The sequence below is a fragment of the Argopecten irradians genome, chromosome 2 (genome assembly GCF_041381155.1).
Source record: "Argopecten irradians isolate NY chromosome 2, Ai_NY, whole genome shotgun sequence".
Classification (NCBI taxonomy): domain Eukaryota; kingdom Metazoa; phylum Mollusca; class Bivalvia; order Pectinida; family Pectinidae; genus Argopecten; species Argopecten irradians.
Window position 1 is genome coordinate 31,801,375 of NC_091135.1, and position 27,887 is coordinate 31,829,261.

The 27,887-nt window shown below is 34.8% G+C and overlaps 1 protein-coding gene across 1 annotated transcript in view; it reads right to left on the reverse strand.

Moving 5' to 3' along the window:
- Positions 1 to 1,216: 1,216 nt before the first annotated feature.
- The window catches only part of LOC138315152 (sodium/hydrogen exchanger 8-like), a 31,762-nt gene continuing 5,091 nt past the window's right edge, over positions 1,217 to 27,887 (reverse strand). The window contains exons 3-16 of the mRNA XM_069255944.1: positions 23,564 to 23,644; positions 21,373 to 21,422; positions 19,582 to 19,665; positions 19,252 to 19,353; positions 17,080 to 17,258; positions 16,498 to 16,636; positions 16,236 to 16,341; positions 14,960 to 15,076; positions 13,436 to 13,518; positions 12,993 to 13,104; positions 12,304 to 12,446; positions 11,527 to 11,604; positions 6,050 to 6,196; positions 1,217 to 5,387 (exon numbers count right to left, since the gene is read on the reverse strand). Of these exons, the coding sequence (XP_069112045.1) occupies positions 5,247 to 5,387; positions 6,050 to 6,196; positions 11,527 to 11,604; positions 12,304 to 12,446; positions 12,993 to 13,104; positions 13,436 to 13,518; positions 14,960 to 15,076; positions 16,236 to 16,341; positions 16,498 to 16,636; positions 17,080 to 17,258; positions 19,252 to 19,353; positions 19,582 to 19,665; positions 21,373 to 21,422; positions 23,564 to 23,644 (1,562 nt within the window). The 3' untranslated portion in view covers positions 1,217 to 5,246. The remainder of the gene's footprint in view (positions 5,388 to 6,049; positions 6,197 to 11,526; positions 11,605 to 12,303; positions 12,447 to 12,992; positions 13,105 to 13,435; positions 13,519 to 14,959; positions 15,077 to 16,235; positions 16,342 to 16,497; positions 16,637 to 17,079; positions 17,259 to 19,251; positions 19,354 to 19,581; positions 19,666 to 21,372; positions 21,423 to 23,563; positions 23,645 to 27,887) is intronic.

Here is a 27,887-nt window from a genome sequence, read left to right on the forward strand (position 1 = left end):
AAACTTCACCTTGCGAACAATGTTTTGTTACCTACATATGCAAATAAGTATTAAATTCAGTATTGTTTTTTTAGAAAAACACATGACCAACATTATATACCTATATGTCAAGTTTTCCACAATGAGATGCCATCGCCTATGGACTTGACCATGACAGAATACTGAGCCATACAACAGTGCATTTGGAGTATGATAATTACTTGGATTTTATGATACATAATACATTACCATACATGTACATATACGTTTCTAATTTACATAACTTCAGTGAAAGACAAGTAACATAAATAACACTAGGCTAATACAGATTTTTACAGTCACCTGAGTTCTGATATACCTGCTTGTGTAACAGGAGAGAAAATGTAGCAGCCAGACCGGGGCTCGAACCTGCACTTCCAAGCACTACCCAAATACTCTACTGATTGAGCAATCTGGTCACTGATTATAGAACCAGTCCAATTCCACTACACGTTCATTTAAATTTGACCACTTTTGCTAGATAGAAATTTCAGGTAAATTCAATACAAATGAAGACCTTACCGATACTTTACTACCTATAAATTCCATCTACTGTCCATATTCTATCAAGTTCTTGGCCTCACAAGGTCTAAAGGTCATGAATGAGAACAAAGGGCAACTACTCTGCAAGAAACTGATGATCATCCATAATCAAAGTAAAGTTGCATAGCTATAGCAATATTTATAATCACCAAGAACAGGGCAACAGACGATAACTACCCTCATGATGCATAATACAGAACAAAAAAGGATGACATCACATTTTGACTCCGGTGACTGAAAAATGTTACCAAAATGGCAATATTACGTGAGTAAATCCTGGAGAAAAAAAAAAAGAAGGAAAAAAGTAAACAAAAGAGAAAAAGAAAGGGAAAAAATAACAAATAATTGAACCAAGAATTTGATTCAATTACCTTGAATTCCTTATACCTATGTACATGTATATGTGATACTGGTACAAGTACGTTTTAAGTAGATATGCTTTGTGTCGATAAACCCTACAGTGCTTTGAGGTGAAAACATGCCAATGCGGAAGATATTTATCTATATAACCACACTTAATTTGCATATACAAAATTAAACACAAAATATGACTAGAATATTGTGCACCCCAATTTGCATTTACTGTTTAATTTTTTAAGGGAATTTTCATGGGACAAAAATTAGCAACATGCAAAACATGTACATTACAGAAATCTTTGCTAGCCTGTGATTGGTCAAATGTTTTCCGCTGAGCTGCCTTCAATTTCACTATGAGATAGTCCAGGGGTGTAGAGATCGTAAGTGATCGGAAGCCCTGGAGTATCGAGGATGACCCTCATGATGCATAATACAGAACAAAAAAGGATGACATCACATTTTGACTCCGGTGACTGAAAAATGTTACCAAAATGGCAATATTACGTGAGTAAATCCTGGAGAGAAAAAAAGAAGGAAAAAAGTAAACAAAAGAGAGAAAGAAAGGGAAAAAATAACAAATAATTGAACCAAGAATTTGATTCAATTACCTGAATTCCTTATACCTATGTACATGTATATGTGATACTGGTACAAGTACGTTTTAAGTAGATATGCTTTGTGTCGATAAACCCTACAGTGCTTTGAGGTGAAAACATGCCAATGCGGAAGATATTTATCTATATAACCACACTTTATTTGTATATACAAAATTAAACACAAATATGACTAGAATATTGTGCACCCCAATTTGCATTTACTGTTTAATTTTTTAAGGGAATTTTCATGGGACAAAAATTAGCAACATGCAAAACATGTACATTACAGAGAGAAGGGAGTAGGGATGTGGTATTTTACACAGACATTTAATGTTTTTACATGAATACTAGTAAACAAACACACAAACATGTACATTACAGAGACGAAGGGAGTAGGGATATGGTATCAGTTAAAGTAAGTATGAGTCTGTAGGTCGATGTGATAATAGATAAGTCGGTAGGTGTAAAAACCTTCATTGTCTAAAAGCCTTCTTTGAGAATGGATGTACTATCTAAAAATACATACTTTTACACATAGCACTATATAACAATAAATATGTATAAATAAACACCAATACTTAGACTTATAAATTACTATCATCACTTCACATACATGGTCTGGACACATGTAATTAAAGTCTATTCTTTTCTTTTGACATTTTATTTTCATTTATTAAACTCAGAGATATCAAAACATCTGTACTTGGATGAGTCACTGAAATGCATATTGAAAGTATTAGAGGAAAATGTGAAAAATTGGTACCACATGATTCTTAAATTAACCTAACTTCTGACTATCGACTTGCCATCACCCTCAATATCCCAGGGGTTACTATCACGATCATTATATTCCCCTCTGGACTATAATAATTGCCATTACAAAACTAAAGGCTCTAATTTGATCAGTCAGTTTTTTCTCCTGAAATTCTGTCCAGTTTCACTATAATATAGTCCTGGGGTGAATATGATGACAGTGATAGTAACCCCTGAAATAATGAGGATGACTAGCCATTAGATGAATAATAATCAATGGGTCAGAAAATTTGGACACATGACGACATGTTAACCCTACCGATTCTGGCGGAAGTCTACCGCTTTTGAGACTGATATTCCGCCTACCGCTTTAATATCCAAATATTCCGATTTCTGCAAAAACATCGTCTTCATTTTTTTTCTTGGTGACATCAATTTTGTCAGACTTCTCTAATCCATAGGTCACCAAATTTATGATATTTAAAATTTCTCTGTTACATATACTTAGTACATGATGGTTATATAATTAATTGCATTATGGTGTGTTTTCATACATTACCGAGCTCACAACAAGACATAAAATACTGGACGAATACAAGATAAACATTATCATATATCACAAACAAATTAAAAGTAACATCCCACAACACATCAATCCCACATATATATATACACGTGATATAATAATTAACAAAACAAACTCAAGAATAAAATGTAAACCACTCAGGACATTACAAACACGCTGTTAATGTCATGATTAAAACTCACAGATACGATGTAAAATTGTGCAGATAGATATGGTAAATCTTATTCAACATTCCGATAATTACTTATACTAAGTATTAATCAAATATCATCATATAAGAAGTTATTTTCTTGAATTAAAAATTACATGATTTTCTTTAAAGATGCTCCACCACTGACAAATGGTATTTTTTCTCTATCAAAAACAGGAGCAGACGAATTACTATTTTATTCAGTTACAAAATTATTTACTTTACACCATTACCGCCATTGAAAAATTTGATCTTATTTTACTTCAAGATAAAAAATATCAAAAATAATTAATTGCATCCTGAAAAAATTCTTTTGTGGCAGTATGTGCTATTTGGAATGAAGTACTAATTGTGCATGCACCAAAACCAAATAAGTTATGTTATGTTAAGATTTTACTGTAGAAAATTTCACACACTAACCATTACAGATTGAAGTTTCATGCCTTGAATGTTCATGGATCTTATTTTGATGAGTAAAGTATTACACAATAACATCCCAAAACATAGCTATATGCAATATACAAAGAAAACAGATGTGGTCAGTTCATATGCTATAATAAAATGTTCTAGTCTTTAAATCGTGAAATTTTTAACTCTTCAAATTAACCAAACATAAAATGTAATATCTTTTGAGATCATATGTGTAACAAATAATCAAGTCAACATTTATAATAATACTAGACTACAAATATACTCAAATATCACTTAAAACAGCAATGAATAGTACTATAATTATGGAAATATATGCAAGGCAATTACACATGAAATATACACCAGATTTTATGATATTGAAATACACGTCAGTTAACACAATACTTAAATAAATCCCTGTTTATCTGACTCCAGCCTCAAAAATAAGAGAAAGATAAAAAACATCCTAGAAACATTATTATATAAAGGATATGTAATTCAACCAATCTTTAAGACAGTTACATAATATGATGATCATGTTGAAAATAGCCAACCAGAATGAGGGTTATCAACATACTACGCATGCAATTGTTTGATATCCGAGTTTGATTTTGATATAATATCACAAAAAATATTTTGTCAAACTAAAAACATGATGCCTATATCTAAGACAAACAAAAGTTGAAAGAGGGGGAGGAATTTTATACAAGTATTAAGATACCAAACACAACTAACATCTACACATGCATATTCTTTGTAGCAAAAATATGGCTTCCTTTGTAAGTAAATATTAGCAAAAATACTAACATCTTCTCATTCATGATCGTTCTAATGCAAGAAACAAAATGTGTACATCTAAATAAAGATAAAATAAAAGTTTGCCTTTGCAGTGTCCAGCATCACGGAACAATCTTTGACTTTCATCTTTGTTAAGCCAATTAACGAAATAAGTAAGTACAAAGAAAGTGAATACTTGTGTCAAGTAAAAAAGCTAAGTTTTAGTCCAATGTTTTTACTAGAGTAGCATTATCTAAACCTGTTCATTCAGCTGCATGGGCACACATGGATATACATGATCAAAGGATATTTTGACAAAAAGTATATATATTATTGCGCAAGATATAATGGTAGCTTATAGAAATACCACACATGGTGCAAATCCTACTTTCAATATTGAGTAGGACTTTATACAACTCTCTAAACACAAATTAAACACAATAATCGTCACCACATACAAACAAACACAGCATTAAAACATGCCAATCTTTACAATAAATTGCAGTGGGTGATATGATTTTTAAATAAATATAAATCTCTCATTCACAATGAAAGTGTGTATATGTACAAAAGATGGTAATCTGTTAACAAAACAGTCTACTTGGTGGATAGAATCTCCTCTGGCGAATCCATAGTAATGCAACTTCCTCTAAATGATGCCCTCCTTCCTCTCATGCCACCACACAAAGGTTGATATCCTCTACTGATGCCACCTTACTATACATGTGATAGGGCCCATTATCTGAGTCAGATTCTGAGGGCATCTCATGCAGGTCGAGCTATTGATGGCACAGTACCACATATGCTCTAAAAGCTATTCCCTATTGCTTCACCCAATGGTCATTGCCAAGGCCAACATACCACCCCAAGTGATGTTGCACCTCTTTATGATAAAACAAATCTTTATTGTTTCGCACAAGTCGGGCACTAAGGATGCCACCATGCCACTTCCTAGTGATGCCACCCAGGCACTAAAGATGTCGCCCATGCATTAAAGATGCCGCCATGCCAATACCTAGTGATGCCGCACCTCCTCCCGTGTGATAAGACTTGTCTCCACCTCGTCGTCAGAGTCAGACTCGGACGGTGCCGCCCTGACATCCTTGGACCACTGGTTGGTGAGATAGTCCATTTGTGTCTTTCCCTCGCGTACCTCCTAGAAAAGTGAACAAAGAGTTACTTCCCTTTCTGGAATCCTCTTATCAAGTAAATACACACTTATTGTATGTAACTAATTATTCTCATATACTTTTGAAAACAATATACCATATTCAACCTAATAATCGCCCAGGGCACTTAAAGATTGAAGAAATGAATGGTCCCTTAATAGGACCAAATTTGGGCCAGTAACCTTAACATGATTGAGTTTGGGTTAACTTGTAATAAAGTGTAATAAGTAGAGCGTAACTATCATGTTTACCTGTTTAGGGGAATTAGTAGAGCGTTACTATTATGATTACCTGTTAAGTCATTAGTAGAGCGTAGCTATTATAATTACCTGTTGAAAGTCATTAGTAGAGTGTAACTATTATGATTACCTGTTGAAAGTCATTAGTAGAGCGTAGCTATTATAATTACCTGTTGAAAGTCATTAGTAGATCATAACTATTATAATTACCTGTTGAAAGTCATTAGTAGAGTGTAACTATTATGATTACCTGTTGAAAGTCATTAGTAGAGTGTAACTATTATAATTACCTGTTGAAAGTCATTAGTAGAGTGTAACTATTATAATTACCTGTTGAAAGTCATTAGTAGAGTGTAATTATTATAATTACCTGTTGAAAGTCATTAGTAGAGTGTAACTATCATGATTACCTGTTGAGTGAAGCGTCTTGTGAAGAATGGTATCAGGTACTTAGCATCTATCTTGAGAAATCCCTTGAGGTGAGGTTTGCTGGTGAAACTAATCTCATATTCCTCTTCTGTTAACTCAGAGAGCAGCTCAGAATCTACAGCATCACCCTGGAAAAAGGTAAAACAAGATATAAGAAATATTACATGTTCTCGTGAAGGTATATCACATGACAGAATGTTTTACTTCAACTGGATTAAAGGCAATTACTGACTCCTCAATTCATTATTACCCTTCCAATTTTGGCACACTCAAATTCATGTACAAAGGGTTTTGGTATAATGATTGATTTAGGAATTCCTGATGTTTGGTATATAAATGGAAAGAGTGCCATTAATTCTTAGCCCATTCATTGTTGACATAGACAGCAGGAATGGAGAGGACTGGTCTTAATGTCAATTTTTTCTGAATTACACGTACTTGTCTATCTTTCATTTTCATTGCAGTCCTACTATGTTGTGCTACCAAGTGCAGTTGGCATTAATCACCATCTGCTTATTAGCACGTCATTATCATTGTGACATCACAATTAAATTATCATGCCAGTTATCACCAAAAATGGCTTTCAAATGGTTGTTCAATCCTCCACCATAACAAATTGTTTATTATCATAAAACTGTTATCAAATGTAAATATAAGAATTGATCTGTATGTGTTCAGATGGCTGTTATTGGAGCATGAAAGCCAACTGGACAGCGGCAAATTCAATGAAGCGCTACCCTTTACTAGTTATTGTCTAACTGGACAGCAGCAAATTCAATGAAGCGCTACCCTTTACTAGTTATTGCCTATCATTTACAACGTTTTACTTGTTATTACCTACCATTTCCCTGGTTTTACTCATTATTACCTACCATTTCCCTGGTTTTACTTGTTATTACCTACCATTTCCCTGGTTTTACTAGTTATTACCTACCATTTCCCTGGTTTTACTTGTTATTATCTACCATTTCCCTGGTTTTACTCGTTATTATCTACCATTTCCCTGGTTTTACTCGTTATTATCTACGATTTCCCTGGTTTTACTAGTTATTACCTACCATTTCCCTGGTTTTACTCGTTATTACCTACCATTTCCCTGGTTTTACTCGTTATTACCTACCATTTCCCTGGTTTTACTAGTTATTACCTACCATTTCCCTGGTTTTACTAGTTATTACCTACCATTTCCCTGGTTTTACTAGTTATTACCTACCATTTCCCTGGTTTTACTCGTTATTACCTACCATTTCCCTGGTTTTACTAGTTATTACCTACCATTTCCCTGGTTTTACTCGTTATTACCTACCATTTCCCTGGTTTTACTCGTTATTATCTACCATTTCCCTGGTTTTACTCGTTATTACCTACCATTTCCCTGGTTTTACTAGTTATTACCTACCATTTCTCTGGTTTTACTAGTTATTACCTACCATTTCCCTGGTTTTACTCGTTATTACCTACCATTTCCCTGGTTTTACTCGTTATTACCTACCATTTCCCTGGTTTTACTTGTTATTACCTACCATTTCCCTGGTTTTACTAGTTATTACCTACCATTTCCCTGGTTTTACTCGTTATTACCTACCATTTCCCTGGTTTTACTAGTTATTACCTACCATTTCCCTGGTTTTACTCGTTATTACCTACCATTTCCCTGGTTTTACTCGTTATTACCTACCATTTCCCTGGTTTTACTCGTTATTATCTACCATTTCCCTGGTTTTACTCGTTATTACCTACCATTTCCTGGTTTTACTAGTTATTACCTACCATTTCCCTGGTTTTACTCGTTATTACCTACCATTTCCTGGTTTTACTCGTTATTTACCTACCATTTCCCTGGTTTTACTAGTTATTACCTACCATTTCCCTGGTTTTACTCGTTATTATCTACCATTTCCCTGGTTTTACTCGTTATTACCTACCATTTCCCTGGTTTACTCGTTATTACCTACCATTTCCCTGGTTTTTACTCGTTATTACCTACCATTTCCCTGGTTTTACTCGTTATTATCTACCATTTCTCTGGTTTTTACTCGTTATTACCTACCATTTCCCTGGTTTTACTCGTTATTACCTACCATTTCCTGGGTTATTTTACTCTGGTTTTTACCTTATTACCTACCATTTCCCTGGTTTTACTAGTTATTACCTACCATTTCCCTGGTTTTACTCGTTATTACTTACCATTTCCCTGGTTTTACTCGTTATTATCTACCATTTCCTGGTTTTACTCGTTATTACCTACCATTTCCCTGGTTTTACTCTTATTACCTACCATTTTCCCTGGTTTTACTCGTTATTACCTACCATTTCCCTGGTTTAACTCATGTTATTATCCTACCCTTTCCCTGGTTTTACTTTACTCATTATTATCTACGATTTTCCTGGTTTTACTAGTTATTACCTACCATTTCTCTAGTTTTACTCGTTATTACCTACCATTTCCCTGGTTTTACTCGTTATTATCTACGATTTTCCCTGTTTTTCTAGTTATTACCTACCATTTCTCTGGTTTTACTTGTTATTACCTACCATTTCCCTGGTTTTACTCGTTATTACCTACCAATTCCCTGGTTTTACTCGCTATTACTTAACATTTCCCTGGTTTTACTCATTATTATCTACCATTTCTCAGGTTTTACTAGTTATTACCTACCATTTCCCTGGTTTTACTAGTTATTACCTACCATTTCCCTGGTTTTACTCGTTATTACCTACCATTTCCCTGGTTTTACTCGTTATTACCTACCATTTCCCTGGTTTTACTTGTTATTACCTACCATTTCCCTGGTTTTACTCGTTATTACCTACCATTTCCCTGGTTTTACTAGTTATTACCTACCATTTCCTGGTTTTACTAGTTATTACCTACCATTTCCCTGGTTTTACTCGTTATTACCTACCATTTCCCTGGTTTTACTTGTTATTACCTACCATTTCCCTGGTTTTACTCGTTATTACCTACCATTTCCCTGGTTTTACTCTTAGTTATTACCTACCATTTCCCTGGTTTTACTAGTTGTTACCTACCATTTCCCTGGTTTACTCGTTATTATCTACCATTTCCCTGGTTTTACTCGTTATTACCTACCATTTCCCTGGTTTTACTCGTTATTATCTACCATTTCCCTGGTTTTACTCGTTATTACCTACCATTTCCCTGGTTTTACTCGTTATTATCTACCATTTTCTCTGGTTTTACTAGTTATTACCTACCATTTCCCTGGTTTTACTCGTTATTACCTACCATTTCCCTGGTTTTACTAGTTATTACCTACCAATCCCTGGTTTTACTCGCTATTACTTAACATTTCCCTGGTTTTACTCATTATTATCTACCATTTCCTGGTTTTACTAGTTATTACCTACCATTTTCTGGTTTACTCCTTATTACCTACCATTTCCCTGGTTTACTCGTTATTATCTACCATTTCCCTGGTTTTACTCGTTATTACCTACCATTTCCCTGGTTTTACTCGTTATTACCTACCATTTCCCTGGTTTTACTCGTTATTACCTACCATTTCCCTGGTTTTACTAGTTATTACCTACCATTTCCCTGGTTTTACTTGTTATTACCTACCATTTACTAGTTTTTTACCATTTCCCTACCATTTTCCTGGTTTTACTGTTATTACCTACCATTTCCCTGGTTTTACTCGTTATTACCTACCATTTCCCTGGGTTATTTACCATTACCTACCTCTGGTTTTTACTAGTTATTACCTACCATTTCCCTGGTTTTACTCGTTTTACCTACCATTTCCCTGGTTTTACTAGTTATTACCTACCATTTCCCTGGTTTTACTTGTTATTACCTACCATTTCCCTGGTTTTATCCTACCATTTCTCTGGTTTTACTAGTTATTACCTACCATTTCCCTGGTTTTACATTTACCATTTCCCTGGGTCGTTATTACCTACTAGTTTTCTACCATTTCCTGGTTTTTACTCGTTATTACCTACCATTTCCTGGTTTTACTAGTTATTACCTACCATTTCCCTGGTTTAACTCATTATTATCTACATTTCCCTGGTTTTACTGTTATTACCTACCATTTCCCTGGTTTTATCGTTATTACCTACCATTTTCCCTGGTTTTACTCGTTATTACCTACCATTTCCCTGGTTTTACTAGTTATTACCTACCATTTCCCTGGTTTTACTCGTTATTACCTACCATTTCCTGGTTTTACTAGTTATTACCTACCATTTCCTGGTTTTACTGTTATTACTACCATTTCCTGGTTTTACTAGTTATTACCTACCATTTCCTGGTTTTACTAGTTATTACCTACCATTTCCCTGGTTTTACTCGTTATTACCTACCATTTCCTGGTTTTACTAGTTATTACCTACCATTTCCCTGGTTTTACTTGTTATTATCTACCATTTCCCTGGTTTTACTCGTTATTACCTACCATTTCCCTGGTTTTACTCGTTATTACCTACCATTTCCCTGGTTTACTCGTTATTATCTACCATTTCCCTGGTTTTACTCGTTATTACCTACCATTTCCCTGGTTTTACTCGTTATTATCTACCATTTCCCTGGTTTTACTCGTTATTACCTACCATTTCCCTGGTTTTACTCGTTATTATCTACCATTTCTCTGGTTTTACTAGTTATTACCTACCATTTCCCTGGTTTTACTAGTTATTACCTACCATTTCCTGGTTTTACTAGTTATTATCTACCATTTCCTGGTTTTACTCGTTATTACCTACCATTTCCTGTTTACTCGTATTACTACCATTCCCTGGTTTTACTGTTATTACTACCATTTCCGGTTTTACTGTTATTACCTACCATTTCCTGGGTTTTACTTTTACTACATTTCCTGGTTTTACTCGTTATTACCTACCATTTCCCTGGTTTTACTCGTTATTCTACCATTTCTCTTTTACTGTTATTACCTACCATTTCCCTGGTTTTACTCGTATTATCTACCATTTCCTGGTTTTACTAGTTATTACCTACCATTCCTGGTTTTACTCGTATTACTAACATTTCCTGGTTTTATTTTTCTACATTTACTTTATTACCTTTTATTCTACCATTTCCCTGGTTTAACTCATGATTATCTACCCTTTCCCTGGTTTTACTCATTATTATCTACGATTTTCCTGGTTTTACTAGTTATTACCTACCATTTCTCTGGTTTTACTCGTTATTACCTACCATTTCCCTGGTTTTACTCGTTATTATCTACGATTTTCCCTGTTTTTCTAGTTATTACCTACCATTTCTCTGGTTTTTCTAGTTATTACCTACCATTTCTCTGGTTTTACTCGTTATTACCTACGATTTTCCCGTTTTTTATTACCTACCATTTCTCTGGTTTTACTCGTTATTACCTACCATTTCCCTGGTTTTACTCGTTATTATCTACGATTTTCCCTGTTTTTCTAGTTATTACCTACCATTTCTCTGGTTTTACTTGTTATTACCTACCATTTCCCTGGTTTTACTCAGTGATACCTCCACACCAGTCTTACTCTTCTTTTTCTTTGTTTTATTTGCATTAAGTAACTGCAACACCAAAAACAGCAGTCAAAAATATGTACCTCAAATTCAAACAAATCAAGTTTATAATATCAAAGTATTTACCGGTAAATGTTTTTCTGTGAAAGTCTGACTGAAGCATAAAGGAATTTCAATACAAATGCAAAGAATAGTAACCTCCGGAATGCAATTTCATAGAACTGAAATGAACCATTGATATATTTTTATGTTATGTTTTGCACACATCTATATACCCATCCTAATCTTGAGTTGATTGGTAAACATTGAAGAATAGCCAACATATTGTACAGACAATGTCTTACTTCAAACATGGATGCTGTGGTAACTTCCCAGTGATGTATTAGTCAATCACAAATATAATATAATGTTTTCAGCAAAAACACTAAACGTATAGCATTTAAAGCGACATGAACATAAATAAACCTTGTAAATTTGAGTAAAATATATATTTATGACGTGTCAAATACCTTACAACCAGCTTTCATTTTTGATCCAAAAATAGAATATGACGGTCTATTTTTTACATGTTTGGGGTTGGTATTCCCAACATTTTCTTGCCGTTTTAAATAACCAATCATGGTAATAAAATTTTCAATAAACATCTAAAATTTTTATCTTTAGGCATACAGAACAGCTTAATTTAGTTCATGTCTGCGGTAATGCATTTGTTCAATTGACACGATAATTCAATAAGTGTGTACAGACCTTCATCATCGGCATGGTGGCGCCCCCTAGGAACATGACGGTGAAAAGAACTATGATAAGAGTTGCAGTAACTAAAACATAGCGTTTCTCTGGAGAAAATTCCAAGTGGAGGCTCAAGGCAAATGCAATAGCACCTCGTAACCCTGAAAACAATATAAAGAAGAAACTCTTAATCCAAACCCTGATAACATTTTTGCCCTACAGAGATTGAAAAATAACTTGTCGTCATTTAAACTTTATTACAAAAGAAAATGTCTTGGCATAAAGGAATTATAGTTGTACCTCATTGACTTTAACTCACCTAAATACAAAATTAATGTAATCTGTTTAATTGGGAGTATTTCGATGGTCCTGGCCAAAGTTTTCACTATCAAATGAAGTTTAAACTAAAATATTAGATGATGTGGCTGTGGTCTCGCCAACTTCAAGTTAACAAGTTTGGCTGAAGATGATAAAATGTGCTCAGATACAATTCATAGCCATAATAAAGTCATAATACAAGGACGCAAAACTATGACTTTGATATTCATCACCACAATATTACTTCTACAGGTCCAGAAAGATCACACCATAACAATATCACATAAGTTTTTCATTAAATACCTTCGAAGAAAGCTTTTTAAGAAATTGATGACAGGAGATAACTTTAGGAAACCACATTTACACATGACATATATGTATATACTTACCACTAAACCACATAATAAACTGCATTTTTCTTGTTATCTTGTGTTCTCGGAAGTAATTGAGCAAGAAAGAAAGAGGAAATATATTTAGAGCTCGGCCAATCAGGATTAATACCTGGAATTTAACAAAACAAAAACTGTTTAGACATACAAAGTTAATGATAAACCAGAAAATGACAGGGTATTTATAATCAGCAAAGCACTCAAAGTTACAATTACAGCAAATACATGTTTACATTTATTTTCAGTTTTTGTTTAATCTTAGAGAAAGGATTTTTAAATACAGATAGTTAACACTGAGAAACTATTTAAACTGCAAAATAATGAAAGATCAGTTTTTAAAATCAGACAAATGCGAATGATGGCAGAGTGAAATTAAGAGTTTCAGTACAAAGAGATAGTGATAAGTATTTGATGTAAGAGATGCTGCTTCATCCATAACTTACAATGCTCCATATCACAAAGGCAGGTTTTACAATGAGCTTGAAGCTGAAAAATGCTAGACCCAGGTAAGCAAACACACATGTCTCTGAAAAACCAAGACATTAAACTATTAACTAGAAATACAAATGTACGTGAGTACCTATTATCTACAACACACATATCGATGCATCATATTTTCTTTTCACTGTCAAATAAGAAGTTAACAAATATCGCTTCATCTGGATAATGGCAAAACCTGTCAAAAATTTAAGCTACATTACTAACACCTTCCACTTCGGAATCTGACACAACAGTGATGTTCAACATGCATTATACTAACATGTTGATATAGTCTTAGCTGATTTTTTGGGTGTTTTTTACATCAACTTATGTACTGTGAAATCATTAATTTTCGTGTGGGTTTAATTTTTCGTGGATTTTGTTTTTTGACCAAAATCAAAGAATTTACATCCCCACAAAAATATATATACCTATGCCAATGTCATGTAAGTTTATGCGTTCATACATTGTAGGATGATTATTACCTCACTACATAAGGTTTATTTCGGGGACAAACATGACAAGTTCAAAGTTGGAAAATATTGTTCAAACAAAGATAGTTTTCAGAATTTCATAGACTTCATCTACATGTACCAACAAATAATTGATTGAGTATATCATGACTCTATCAACGTGACATGATAATTGTTTGTTGGACACATCTGTAAAAACACTGGCTGTGTGTTGTGCTTAGTTCCGCTTGAGAGATCAAACAAAACAGGTGACAGTGTCGACTGTGTATTTTAACAATAATTTGTAAGGTCTTCTCTATGAATTTAAGTGCCAACAAAATTGTAAAATTTTAGAATCCACGAAAATTGAGCCCAACGAAAATAAATGATTTCAAAGTAATTAAAATGAACATTTTGCCTAATATTATGTGACCCCTTAAGAAGCCAGCTCAACAATTTTTACAATTTTAAATCATAAAATCATGGATTCCTCAAACTAATATTAATTGGTTCTGAATGTCTAACTTACCTGCCATGAAGGCCATGGTTCTGAATGTCTAACTTACCTGCCATGAAGGCGATGGTCCTGAATGTCTAACTTACCTGCCATGAAGGCGATGGTCCTGAATGTCTAACTTACCTGCCATGAAGGCGATGGTTCTGAATGTCTAACTTACCTGCCATGAAGGCCATGGTTCTGAATGTCTAACTTACCTGCCATGGAGGCCATGGTTCTGAATGTCTAACTTACCTGCCATGAAGGCGATGGTCCTGAATGTCTAACTTACCTGCCATGAAGGCGATGGTTCTGAATGTCTAACTTACCTGCCATGGAGGCGATGGTTCTTAACTGCCATGAAGGCAATGGTCCTGAAAGTCTAACTTACCTGCCATGAAGGCGATGGTTCTGAATATCTAACTTACCTGCCATGAAGGCGATGGTTCTGAAAGTCTAATATACTTGCCATGAAGGCGATGGTTCTTAATGTCTAAATTACCTGCCATGAAGGCGATGGTCGCGAATGTCTAACTTACCTGCCATGAAGGCGATGGTTCTGAATGTTTGTTGTGTAGTTATCTGTGTCACTGGTGACAGGTTGAGATGGGTGTAGTGGGACATCACAATACCACACATGAGGATGGCCATGATACCTGTTATATACAATCACATGTTCTGTCTGATATCTAGTGATTTCTCATATGTAACATACAATCACATATTCTGTCTGATATCTAGTCATTTCTCACATGTTATATACAATCACGTATTCCGTCTGATATCTATTGATTTCTCACATGTAATCTACAATGTAGGTCTAAGGTACCTGTACAATAGTGCAAACCAACTTTTAAATTTTGTGATTTTCATTTCAAAACAAGTTTGCAAAGATTAAAATTCTCGGATTGGAAAATTGAATGGAAATGTTGATGGTAATTAGCAAGACTAACTTTCGTGAATATAAACAGGGTTAACGGTCATCTGACTACCTTGGCAATTATCATATAGGAAATGAATTAGATATAGTTTCATTGTAGCCATCTTCCATTTGGGATCAACCAGAGATTAACAACATTTTGTCGGGACCATGTCAGGATTATTTCATGCAATTTTCAGCCAAATAGTACTGGTAAAACTTGAAAAGAAATTCAAAATGTGTTTTCAAGATGGCAGCTATGACAGCCATCTTGGATTTTGATCAACACGAAAAATAACAACACTTTGTCAGGACCATGTCAGGATCATTTCATGCAAGTTTCAGCCAAATTGCACCTGTAGAACTTGAGAAGAAGTTCAAAATGTGTTTTCAAGATGGCGGCTGTGGTGGCCATCTTGGATTTCGGATCGACCCGCAAAATAACATCACTTTGTCGGGACCATGTTAGTATCATTTCATGCAAGTTTCAGCCAAATTGCACTTGTAGAACTTGAACTTGAGAAGAAGTTCAAAATGAGTTTTAAAGTGGTGGCTGTGGCTGCCATCTTGGATTTCGGATCGACCCAAAAAATAACAACACTTTGTCGGGACCATGTCAGGATCATTTTATATAAGTTTCAGCTAAATCGCACTCAGATGACCTAAAAGAATGAAACTGACAATGGTTATGTTTAATTTGGAAACAACAAACATATGACTCTTTATAAAATGAGTTATTTCGTGACCTTCACAACCAGTGGCAATACAAGTTTTTAGCAAGGAGAGGCTTTTGCCAAGTTGACAGCCATGAACATTATTATGTAGAGTCTTCTTGCATTGCCATCCAGACTGTGTAGATCAAAGATTAAATAGATAAATAAAAGAACACTGTTTACCTGAGAGATGAATGCCCTCGGCCAGGACGTATGGTAGGTAAGAAAAGGTCAGCATAATACCAAACTCCAGGGACGGTGTCTTCCTCAAGTCAATAAACTTTAATAACTAATAAATGGTCAAGGGAGACAACTTTGTTTTAACTATGATAATGTATATGTGAATGTACATGATCTGTGTCTGATGTCTGTTTTTTCTGCTGTTATAACAAAAAAATATACACAAGTTCTTAACCTTCCCTAACTAATTACTTTGAAAGGATACCATAGCACTAACGATGCCAAACGCCAGACCAATGGCTGAGGAGGCCAGGAACATCACACAGAATCTTCCCACAGCAGAGAAAAAGGCATGGACTCCACTGGTCACAACAACACCAGGCTGGCTGAACTCCAGTATTGTCCTACAGTTAGAAAATAATTTTATTATTAAATGATGAACACATAATTACAGCCAAATACTAACATTACACACACATGAAAAAAAAATCATTGTGAGTTACTTCCCCTTTCCTACAACACATATTTGAAATTGAAATTGCTTTGTGATGCACATGTACAATAGCAAATATACCCATTTTATGTAACTTAACAAAATATCCATTTTCTTATGTATTACATGCCCTATCATTTGGTGTGTACATGTATGTACTTTCACAGACTACCTTCATTGTTAACGCAATAAAGTTACTTCCATTTTCATTATTAACACCATTACATGAGATACTTCATTATAACATTAAACTCATTAACCCCTGAATACACATTAAGGCTCTTCTTAATCAAAGACTAGACCAGTCCATTATGAAATTTCAGGGGTTAATGAGTTAATTATACATAAACTTACTTTGTGAGCACTATAGACACAGCATCATTGAGAACACTTTCTCCAAACACCAACATGTAGAGGATAGGATCCACATCAAGAGCATGGAAAATAGCTAACGTTGCTACAGGGTCCACTGCAGAGATCAGCGAACCAAACGCAAAACTCTCCACCAAATCCAACTCGTAGGCTATCTTAGCCTGCAATCGGGGAAAATACAAATGGTTATAAACATACACATGTATTCATAACGTTTGTGTGGGACTAGTATCTCCAGCGGTGATGGAAGGAAACTCTTTGTTATCTTCTCGCAGGAATGACATTATCACAGGATGATGTCTTTTGACATCATTACATCAACAATAGTCCCTCTCAAACGTTATCAGGTATCACATGGTACATGAATTAGTCTCATTGTTGATAACTACAAAGAACTTGAGGTAAGAAAATCCCACAGCAGTTCAATTGCAGATACATGACATGCATGCATATATTACTAGTATGTGTTGCACATTGTTAATAAAAAGGGTCTGTTAAAAAAGGAATATCTCAACCCTTGTGAAAGAGTTAGCAAATAGGGATATCTCAACTCTTGTGAAAGAGTTAGCAAATAGGGATATCTCAACTCTTGTGAAAGGTTAGCAAATAGGGATATCTTAACCCTTGTGAAAGGTAGAAATAGGATATCAACCCTTGTGAAAGGTTAGTAAATAGGAATATATCAACCCTTGTGAAAGGGTTAGTAAATAGGATATCTCAACCTTTGTGAAAGGGTTAGTAAATAGGATATCTCAACCTTTGTGAAAGGGTTAGTAAATAGAGATATCTCAACCCTTGTGAAAGGGTTAGTAAATGGGGATATCTCAACCCTTTGAAAGGTTAGAAATAGGGATATTCAACCCTTGTGAAAGGGTTAGTAAATAGGGATATCTCAACCCTTGTGAAAGGGTTAGTAAATAGGGATATATCAACCCTTGTGAAAGGGTTAGTAAATAGGGATATCTCAACCCTTGTGAAAGGGTTAGTAAATAGGGATATCTCAACCCTTGTGAAAGGGTTAGTAAATAGGGATATCTCAACCCTTGTGAAAGGGTTAGTAAATAGGGATATCTCAACCCTTGTGAAAGGGTTAGTAAATAGGGATATCTCAACCCTTGTGAAAGGGTTAGTAAATAGGGATATCTCAACCCTTGTGAAAGGGTTAGTAAATAGGGATATATCAACCCTTGTGAAAGGGTTAGTAAATAGGGATATCTCAACCCTTGTGAAAGGGTTAGTAAATAGGGATATCTCAACCCTTGTGAAAGGGTTAGTAAATAGGGATATCTCAACCCTTGTGAAAGGGTTAGTAAATAGGGATATCTCAACCCTTGTGAAAGGGTTAGTAAATAGGGATATCTCAACCCTTGTGAAAGGGTTAGTAAATAGGGATATCTCAACCCTTGTGAAAGGGTTAGTAAATAGGGATATCTCAACCTTGTGAAAGGGTTAGTAAATGATATTCAACCTTGTGAAAGGGTTAGTAAATAGGGAATATATCAACCCTTGTGAAAGGGTTAGTAAATAGGATATATATCAACCCTTGTGAAAGGGTTAGTAAATAGGAATATCTCAACCCTTGTGAAAGGGTTAGTAAATAGGGATATCTCAACCCTTGTGAAAGGGTTAGCAAATAGGGATATCTCAACCTTTGTGAAAGGGTTAGTAAATAGGATATTCAATGGGATATTCAACCCTTGTGAAAGGGTTAGTAAATAGGGATATCTCAACCCTTGTGAAAGGGTTAGTAAATAGGGATATCTCAACCCTTGTGAAAGGCTTCGTAAATAGGGATATCTCAACCCTTGTGAAAGGGTTAGTAAATAGGGATATCTCAACCCTTGTGAAAGGCTTCGTAAATAGGGATATCTCAACCCTTGTGAAAGGGTTAGTAAATAGGGATATCTCAACCCTTGTGAAAGGGTTAGTAAATAGGGATATCTCAACCCTTGTGAAAGGGTTAGTAAATAGGGATATCTCAACCCTTGTGAAAGGGTTAGTAAATAGGGATATCTCAACCCTTGTGAAAGATTTTGTCTGGTCAGTATGCAATAAGCCTTGTGATGACCAGCTCAAATCATTTTACTCGTGTAGAGACTATTTTTATCCTCTTGACAGACCCATGTCGGATTGTATTAGGAAAGTTATACTGACCCGGCCTAGTAGGTATATCCCACCTCCTACAATCAAGGCAGATATCACAGTACCAAATATAGCAAAGATCAGAATGGAGCCGATGTTCTGGAAAAAGTTACCCTGTAACGAAAACAAAATATTGCATAATGATTTGAAATAAGTGCATCAATAGTCAACAGCTACAGAAGCTTCTGCACAAACAGCAAATGTCTGATTTTCTGTAGTATCTTTAATAATTAGTTGATTTATAATTGAAATACAGTGATTAGATCCGTAAAAGATACATTCTAAAAACCTCTTCCTGATACTGGTGTATAATTATCTCTTGTAAAAATAAGTCTTTATTACCTTGTGTAAATTATATCCTGATTCAAATATGATTGGTGGCAGCAATACAATGAAAAATATGGTAGGGCTGAAGGCTTCTTCATTCTGAAAATAAAATATCACACACTTTGTTATCAAGATCAGGGCTGAAGGCTTCTTCATTCTGAAAATAAAATATCACACACTTTGTTATCTAGATTAGGGCTGAAGGCTTCTTCATTCTGAAAATAAAATGTCACACACTTTGTTATCAAGATCAGGGCTGAAGGCTTCTTCATTCTGAAAATAAAATATCACACACTTTGTTATCTAGATTAGGGCTGAAGGCTTCTTCATTCTGAAAATAAAAATATCACACACTTTGTTATCTAGATTAGGGCTGAAGGCTTCTTCATTCTGAAAATAAATATCACACACTTTGTTATGTATATTAGGGCTGAAGGCTTCTTCATTCTGAAAATAAAATATCACACACTTTGTTATCTAGATTAGGGCTGAAGGCTTCTTCATTCTGAAAATGAAATATCACACACTTTGTTATCTAGATTAGGGCTGAAGGCTTCTTCATTCTGAAAATAAAATGTCACACACTTTGTTATCAAGATTAGGGCTGAAGGCTTCTTCATTCTGAAAATAAAATATCACACACTTTGTTATCTAGATTAGGGCTGAAGGCTTCTTCATTCTGAAAATAAAATGTCACATACTTTGTTATCAAGATTAGGGCTGAAGGCTTCTTCATTCTGAAAATAAAATATTTCACACTATTTTATCTAGATCAGCACTTTGATATTTGGATAAACAATAGCTATATCACCATAAACTAAATGCTATCTGGATACATAACCAATTAAACTTGTCTGGATATCATTCCATACCAAATCTTATCTGGATACATCACCATTAAATGTTATCTGAATGCATTATTATTAAATGCTATCTGGATACATTACCATGAAATGTTATCTGGATATATTACCACTAAATCACCACTAAAGGTTATCTGGATACATCACCACTAAATGTTATTTGGATATAGCATCATTAAATGTTATCTGGATACATCACCATTAAATATTATCTGTATACATTATCATTAAATGTTATCTGGATAATTCACCACTAAATGTTATCTGGATACATAACCATTAAATGTTATCTGTATACATTATCATTAAATGTTATCTGGATACATCACCACTAAATGTTATCTGGATACATCACCATTAAATGTTATCTGGATACATCACCATTAAATGTTATCTGTATACATTATCATTAAATGTTATCTGTATACATCACCACTAAATGTTATCTGGATATACCACCACTAAATGTTATCTGGACATATCACCACTAAGTGTTATGTGGATACATCACCACTTAATGTTATCTGGATATACCACCACTTAATGTTATCTGGATATACCACCACTAAATGTTATCTGGATATAGCATGACTTAATGTTATCTGGATATAGCATGACTTAATGTTATCTAGATATATCATCCCTAAATGTTATCTGGATATATCATCACGAAATGTTATCTGAATACATTACCACTAAATGTTATCCGAATATCGCCATACACTAATTTATGTTACGTGAAGACATAATCAAACTGAACTAAAATACTTTTATTGTGAATAAACATCATAGATTTCTTCACATGTTCTAAAGAAAATTTTTGCTTTTCTAGTTGTTTGATATTTATCAGTGTTTAGCTGACTATGGGGTTATTTTGTTGTGTATTGATCCATGTCATATTCTTAATGTCTTAGTCTTTACAAAGTTATCAAGCTATACTTACTCTCCAGTTCCCAGCTTTAAAGATCTTCAATACAAGGCCTATTAATGCACCTGTAAAAATAATCAAATTATTCAAAACAATGTACAGTCATTTATTAAAAGATGATAAAAACTAGAACTGTAAGCTGATGGCTGACTAATAACCCCCCCCCCCCCTCCCCGCTTTTTCCTCTTATTAGACTTGTTCTTGAAAAAAATGTCAGCTTCACAGGAAATTTACAAGTTGTCCGGACAAATTTTAACCTGTGTATAGTGACCTGGTTACCATGGCAACTAAAATTTTGCAGAAAACCTGTATGCCCATCCCCACATAATCCAAAACAATAACGTCAAGTTTCATTAAAATTGATCTAGTAGTTTAGGTGGATTTGTTGGGACAAATTTTGAAACCTGTGTATAGTGACTTGGTTACAATGACAACATAAAATCTGCATGCACATCTGCACATGGTCCCCAACACTACTGCCAAGTTTCAATGAAATCTGTCCAGTAGTTCAGGAGGATTTGTCTGGACAAAATTTTTCTACAGACAGGCAGACAGATGGACAGACAAGCTGATTCCAGTATACCCCTTTAACTTCATTACGTGGGGAGGGGGGAAGGATGTTATAACTATCTTGAACAAGAATGCTGCATCATTTCACTATAATTTCATGTAATTTTATTGTGTTTAATATGGTATTGATCTTGTTACATGTACCATGTATTGCAATGCATTAATGATAAGAAATATTGTACATGCAATACGAAATAAAACAGTTGTAATAACATGTTTTATTATTATAACAACATCCAAAGTTAATAACAAAATAGGTAGAGCATAAAAATCAGATATCAACAATTTACACTTATTTAGAGTTTCTCAAATGAGTGTCAGAAAGAAATTAAAACACAAATCATGACAAGATTGAAGATTCACATTATGAACATTTAGAACAATTAATGTGGTATATACTAAGATTTAGTTCGCACATTAAAAATGTTCAAACCTGTGGTAAGTGACAAATACATACTGAATAAATTTAACAATGATGGTCATGGATATAAACATACATAAAACATGAAGGACAATCAGAAAGCCAATACTACAATGTAATATCATATGTAGCAACAGATGTCATTCTCATCTCAAGTCATTATTATGCTAAACTCATACAAATGAATTTTTTTTGGTACCTGTTAACAAATTTTAACATCACTGGATTAAATCATGCAAATTGCATCTAGTATCTAACCAGAAACGGTAATTTACTTGGAAGGTTATTACTCAGGTAATTATAACCCTGGTCAATCCTAGTCACAGTCCAATTAAAAGCCACGGTCATGTAAGGACATCCCAGGTTTGATGATGGAGAAAAAGCCAACGCACCAGGAGAAAAACAACAGACAAGCGTTCAGTACGTGGCAACTGCCCCCCATGGGATTTGAACTCGCGACCCAGAGGTGGAAGGCTTGTGGTAATATGTCAGGACATCTTAACCAATTGACCACAGTGGCCCCTTGTAGTCACAATAGACCTTCTGGATATGGGGAAATCTTCTCTTTAGGTTGATTGGTTGGACTATAGTTAGTCCCTTTTGTGGAAACTAAATTTTACACTCCCACTGATATTTGCACAGCGATTTGATTTTACAAACGCTTACAGTTAAATAAATTTATTTTCATGAAATATAATCACCTGCTAAATATGCGAAAATAAATCGCATGCAAAAAAAGTAGCTTGATTTACAGTACCTATATTAGATTAATAAAACAATACATTTGATATTCATCCTGCACTTTGTTATATAATGATATTCATATAATCACTGTTACACTGTAAACCAACTTAATTTCGCATTCAAATTATTTTTGTGAATTTTGCAATCCAAATTATTTTGTGAAAGTTTATCTTCACAAATTGATATCTACATCATTTATATTGATAAGAATTTACATATAAGTTTCAAATCTGCGAAAAAAGTGTTTTAAAATGGAAATGGTGAATTTTTATAGTCACAAAACAAAGTTAGTTTACAGCACTTATATACCAGTAAACATGCAAATAATGAATTATTCGAATAACAGTTATACAAATTAGCTTGAGTCCTCTGTCTATATACACCAAATATATCAAATTTTATGTCAGAGCATTATCATGACAGACACATTTACATTATAAATTCTCAGTGGCGTCCTCTAATAGTACATACCCAATAGGATGACAGCGATACTCTCTGGCAGGTAGTAGAACTTGGTGGCTAGTAACATATGTACGATCAATATGGCAAGCACTGCAACAAAACAAAACAGAATTTTTATTACAGGAATGTTCATGTCAAAAACTTATTGACTCAAACAGTATAATCCAGATCCCTGTGTAGAATACCATAATTGTACTGCATTTTTATTTTATAGTACTGTATTCAACCCAATATCCGTCCAGGGCGTTTAAAAAATGAAACAAGAGGCCCAAGAGGCCTTGACGGTCACCTGAGTGCTGAAACAGAATGAGCATTGCAAAGTTGGTTTAAATCTGTAAAAAGTATTTACGAATTGGAATAAACTTTAAAGTTGAACCTTCATATTAGATTTTTTTCTTTTTTTTTTTCATTTTGATAGTTAGTGTATTATGTTACCAAATCTTATGCTTAAAATTCCAATTTGCTTTGCCAACGTTAAACAACAAAACAAAACTTGAAGTCAGTCAGTGATTTTATAAATTTCACTTTTTTATCTATGAAGATTATGTGGTTCCATCAAACCTGTGAATTCAGAAGAAGATTTTTGAAATTTTAGCCATTGTGCCCCCGCCCCTCTGGTCCCTGGGAGTCTGCCAGGACCTATATGGATATGGTGTTAAAATGCTATTTCAGGCTAATAATTCTAACCCAGTTTGACTCATTTCCTATTAAAACTAATTATATAAGCAAATAATGTTCATAAATGTGTTTTTCCTATATAAATTATAGTAAATTTGACTCCCTCCCCAGGGGAACATCTGAGATCCCAGGGCCATGAAATTCAAACATTTTGTAAAGGGCCTTAAGACCTTTCAATCTATGAAGAGTATTTGGTTTCATCGAATCTATGAATTCAGAAGAAAGTTTTTTGAAAAGTTAGCCAATTTAAACCTTTTTGGCCGTGCCCCTCTGGCCCCTGGGGGTCGGCAAGGACCAATATGGATATGACGATAAAATGCTATCTCAGGGTAAAAATTCTAACCCAGTTTGACTAATTTCCTATGAAAAATAAGCAAATAACATTCATAAATGTGTTTTTCCTATATAAACTATAGTAAACATGACCCCCTCCCCAGTGGGAAGCATGAGACTCCAGCGTCATATAATTCACATTATTTGTAACCTTTCCATCTATGAAGAGTATTTGATTCTACCAGTTCCAGAATTTCAGAAGAAGATTTTTTAAGTTTTAGCCTATTTGACCCCTTTTGGCCCCGCCCCGAAGGGCCCTGGGTGTCAGTCATGGAAAATTTGTTATTAGGTTTCAATGGCAATCTCATAGAGATAATTCTGATAACATTTGACTTATTTTCTATTATAAATGACCAAATAATGCTCCAAAATGTGTTTTCACTATATAAACTATAGTAAACTTAACCCCCTCCCCAGGGGAAACCTGAGACCCCAGGGTCATAAAATTCACAATTTTTGTAGGGGGCCTTGAGACCTTTCTATCTATGATGAGTATTTGATTCTACCACATCTCTGAGTGGAGAAGAAGATTTTTGAAATTTAAGTCAATTTTACCCCTTTTGACCCCTCTCACAGCCCCCTGGGAATTGGGGTCATATAATTCACATTTTTGATTGGCCTTATGCCTTAGAAGGTTTGTGCAAAATTTCATTGAAATTGCTTCGGCGGTTTTTGAGAAGAAGTTGAAAATGTAAATTGTTTACGAACAAACGACGGACGACGGACAAAAGGCGATTAGAATAGGTCACTTGAGACTTCGTCTCAGGTGACCTAAAAATTGAAATAAACAAGAGGCCCATGGGCCTTAATAAGACGAAATTATTGCAAACCTATCAAAAAAAATCAAAAAGGGGAGGGGCTCTTATAGGGACATGGGTGCTTATTGGGTCGAATACGGTAATTAAAACCTGTATAATATGCAAACCTAGCCAAAACGGCCAAATATGCTGGTCCCAGTGAAAGTTAGTTTAGACAAATTACATTGTATCTATGTCTATTTTGTACATGTACAATCAATATGGCAAGTGTTAAAACAAAAATATCAAAAGTTATCAGTATGCATTGTCAGTATCAAAGTTTAATGAGCTCATCACCAAGTCTGAACATTATACAATTTATGTATGAGTGCATGTGTCAGCTTTGTTTTTACACTAACATTTGTATAATGATATTTTCTGATATTTTATATTTTTACATCAATACAGCAAGCAGTGGAATGATGAAACTAAAACTACCGTGGTATACTAATGTCCATTGTATTAAAACTTAGGGAGTAACATATGGACCTGTAATATGGCAAGTACTGCAACAAAACAAATCCCAAATAAATATCATATCCTAATTATCCGCACACACGTGTGGATGTAGATTAGAAGGCAACACTGATCATGGGACAATATCAATAATTTATGTAAATATTTCATGATTTTAATCTAGTCATCAGAATAATTCATGGAATAACTATTAAAAAGTAAAAGATCAAAGGGGCCAGAAAGTGATTATCATTATCATTTCATCATAGAAATTGATACACATTTTAGCCCCTCCTTGTAGCCTTTAGGAGTGGTTTTGGCATCAGTCAACCTTGTTACGACAGACTGTCCTGTTATGTTAGTCTGTCCTGTTATGTCAGTCTATCCTGTTACGTCAGTCTGTCCTGTTATGTCAGTCTGTCCTGTTATGTCAGTCTGTCCTGTTACGTCAGTCTGTCCTGTTATGTCAGTCTGTCCTGTTATGTCAGTCTGTCCTGTTATGTCAGTCTGTCCTGTTACGTCAGTCTGTCCTGTTACGTCAGTCTGTCCTGTTATGTCAGTCTGTCCTGTTATGTCAGTCTGTCCTGTTACGATAGTCTGTCATGTTACGTCAGTCTGTCCTGTTACATCAGTCTGTCCTGTTATGTCAGTCTGTCCTGTTACGTCAGTCTGTCCTGTTTGTCCTGTTATGTCTTTTACATCAGTCTGTCCTGTCACGTCAGTCTGTCCTGTTATGTCAGTCTGTCCTGTTACCTCAGTGTGTCCTGTTATGTTAGTCTGTCCTGTTACGTCAGTCTGTACTGTTAGGTCAGTCTGCCCTGTTACGTCAGTCTGTCCTGTTACGTCAGTCTGTCCTGTTATGTCAGTCTGTCTGTCCTGTTACGTCAGTCTGTCCTGTTATGTCAGTCTGTCCTGTTACGTCAGTTTGTCCTGTTACGTCAGTCTGTCCTGTTATGTCAGTCTGTCCTGTTACTTCAGTCTGTCCTTTTATGTTAGTCTTTCTTATTATGTCAGTCTGTCCTGTTACGTCAGTCTGTCCTGTTACGTCAGTCTGTCCTGTTACGTCGATCTGTCCTGTCCTGTTACGTCAGTCTGTCCTGTTACGTCAGTCTGTCCTGTTACGTCGATCTGTCCTGTTGTAGACTGGTGAGGATCGAGCCATGGATAACCATCAAGATATTAATGGCTCTTGGATATTACCAAGGCCTTTGAATGCATTCTGAATTATCTGCTACTTGTGAAGTTTTGAGTAAATGGCTTCAGTGAGCCAGCCATCCGATTCATCAGCAGCTACCTGAATGAGAGGCTGCAGCAGGTCAGATTGGGACCAGCAAATAGACAGAAGTTAGGAAGGGGTCTTACAAGGGTCCATTCTTCAATCTTAATTTGTTTTCTTACATTTTCATAAACAAATCTTTACAAAGGTTAGCCTGTACAACTATGCTGATGATAATACTCTCTCCTTGATTTGTGATATTTTTTCATACTTGAAAGAATGTTTAGAAAGAGAGAGAGCAAAACCCTTATTTACAGCATGGAAGCTTAAGCCAATCCAGAAAAGTTTCAGGCAATTTGTATTTGTAAGAACCACGACCATGGCCAGTAGAGCTTTGAGATCTTTTAATTTAATATGAAATTTAATAGGATTTACTAGGAAATTGTAGGACATAGGCATAGGCACATGTAAACATTAAAGTTTAAACATTTGAACTTCCAGTTTATAAATGTTGAAGGTATGGAATTTTTATGTGAAATCAAAAACGTGTGAAGTTGATATTGACTTTATTTTAACCTTTCATTTACATATCATACATTTTAATGTAGAAATACATCAAAGTTTCTTGGGGTTTTAAAGAGACAGGGGAAAATCTTACTAAAAAGGTAAAATCACGGTTTTTAAGTGTTTCATATTGGCAAATTTTACCTTCTGTCCACTTGCTTGGCACTTTTGTACTTTATATAACACCAGAAAAATGAAAGGAATAAGATTCTAGGTCACCTGGGTCATGATGAGGTGACCCCGAACAGGGAGTTGTTAGATCTTGTATTGGAGCGTATTGTAGAGCATC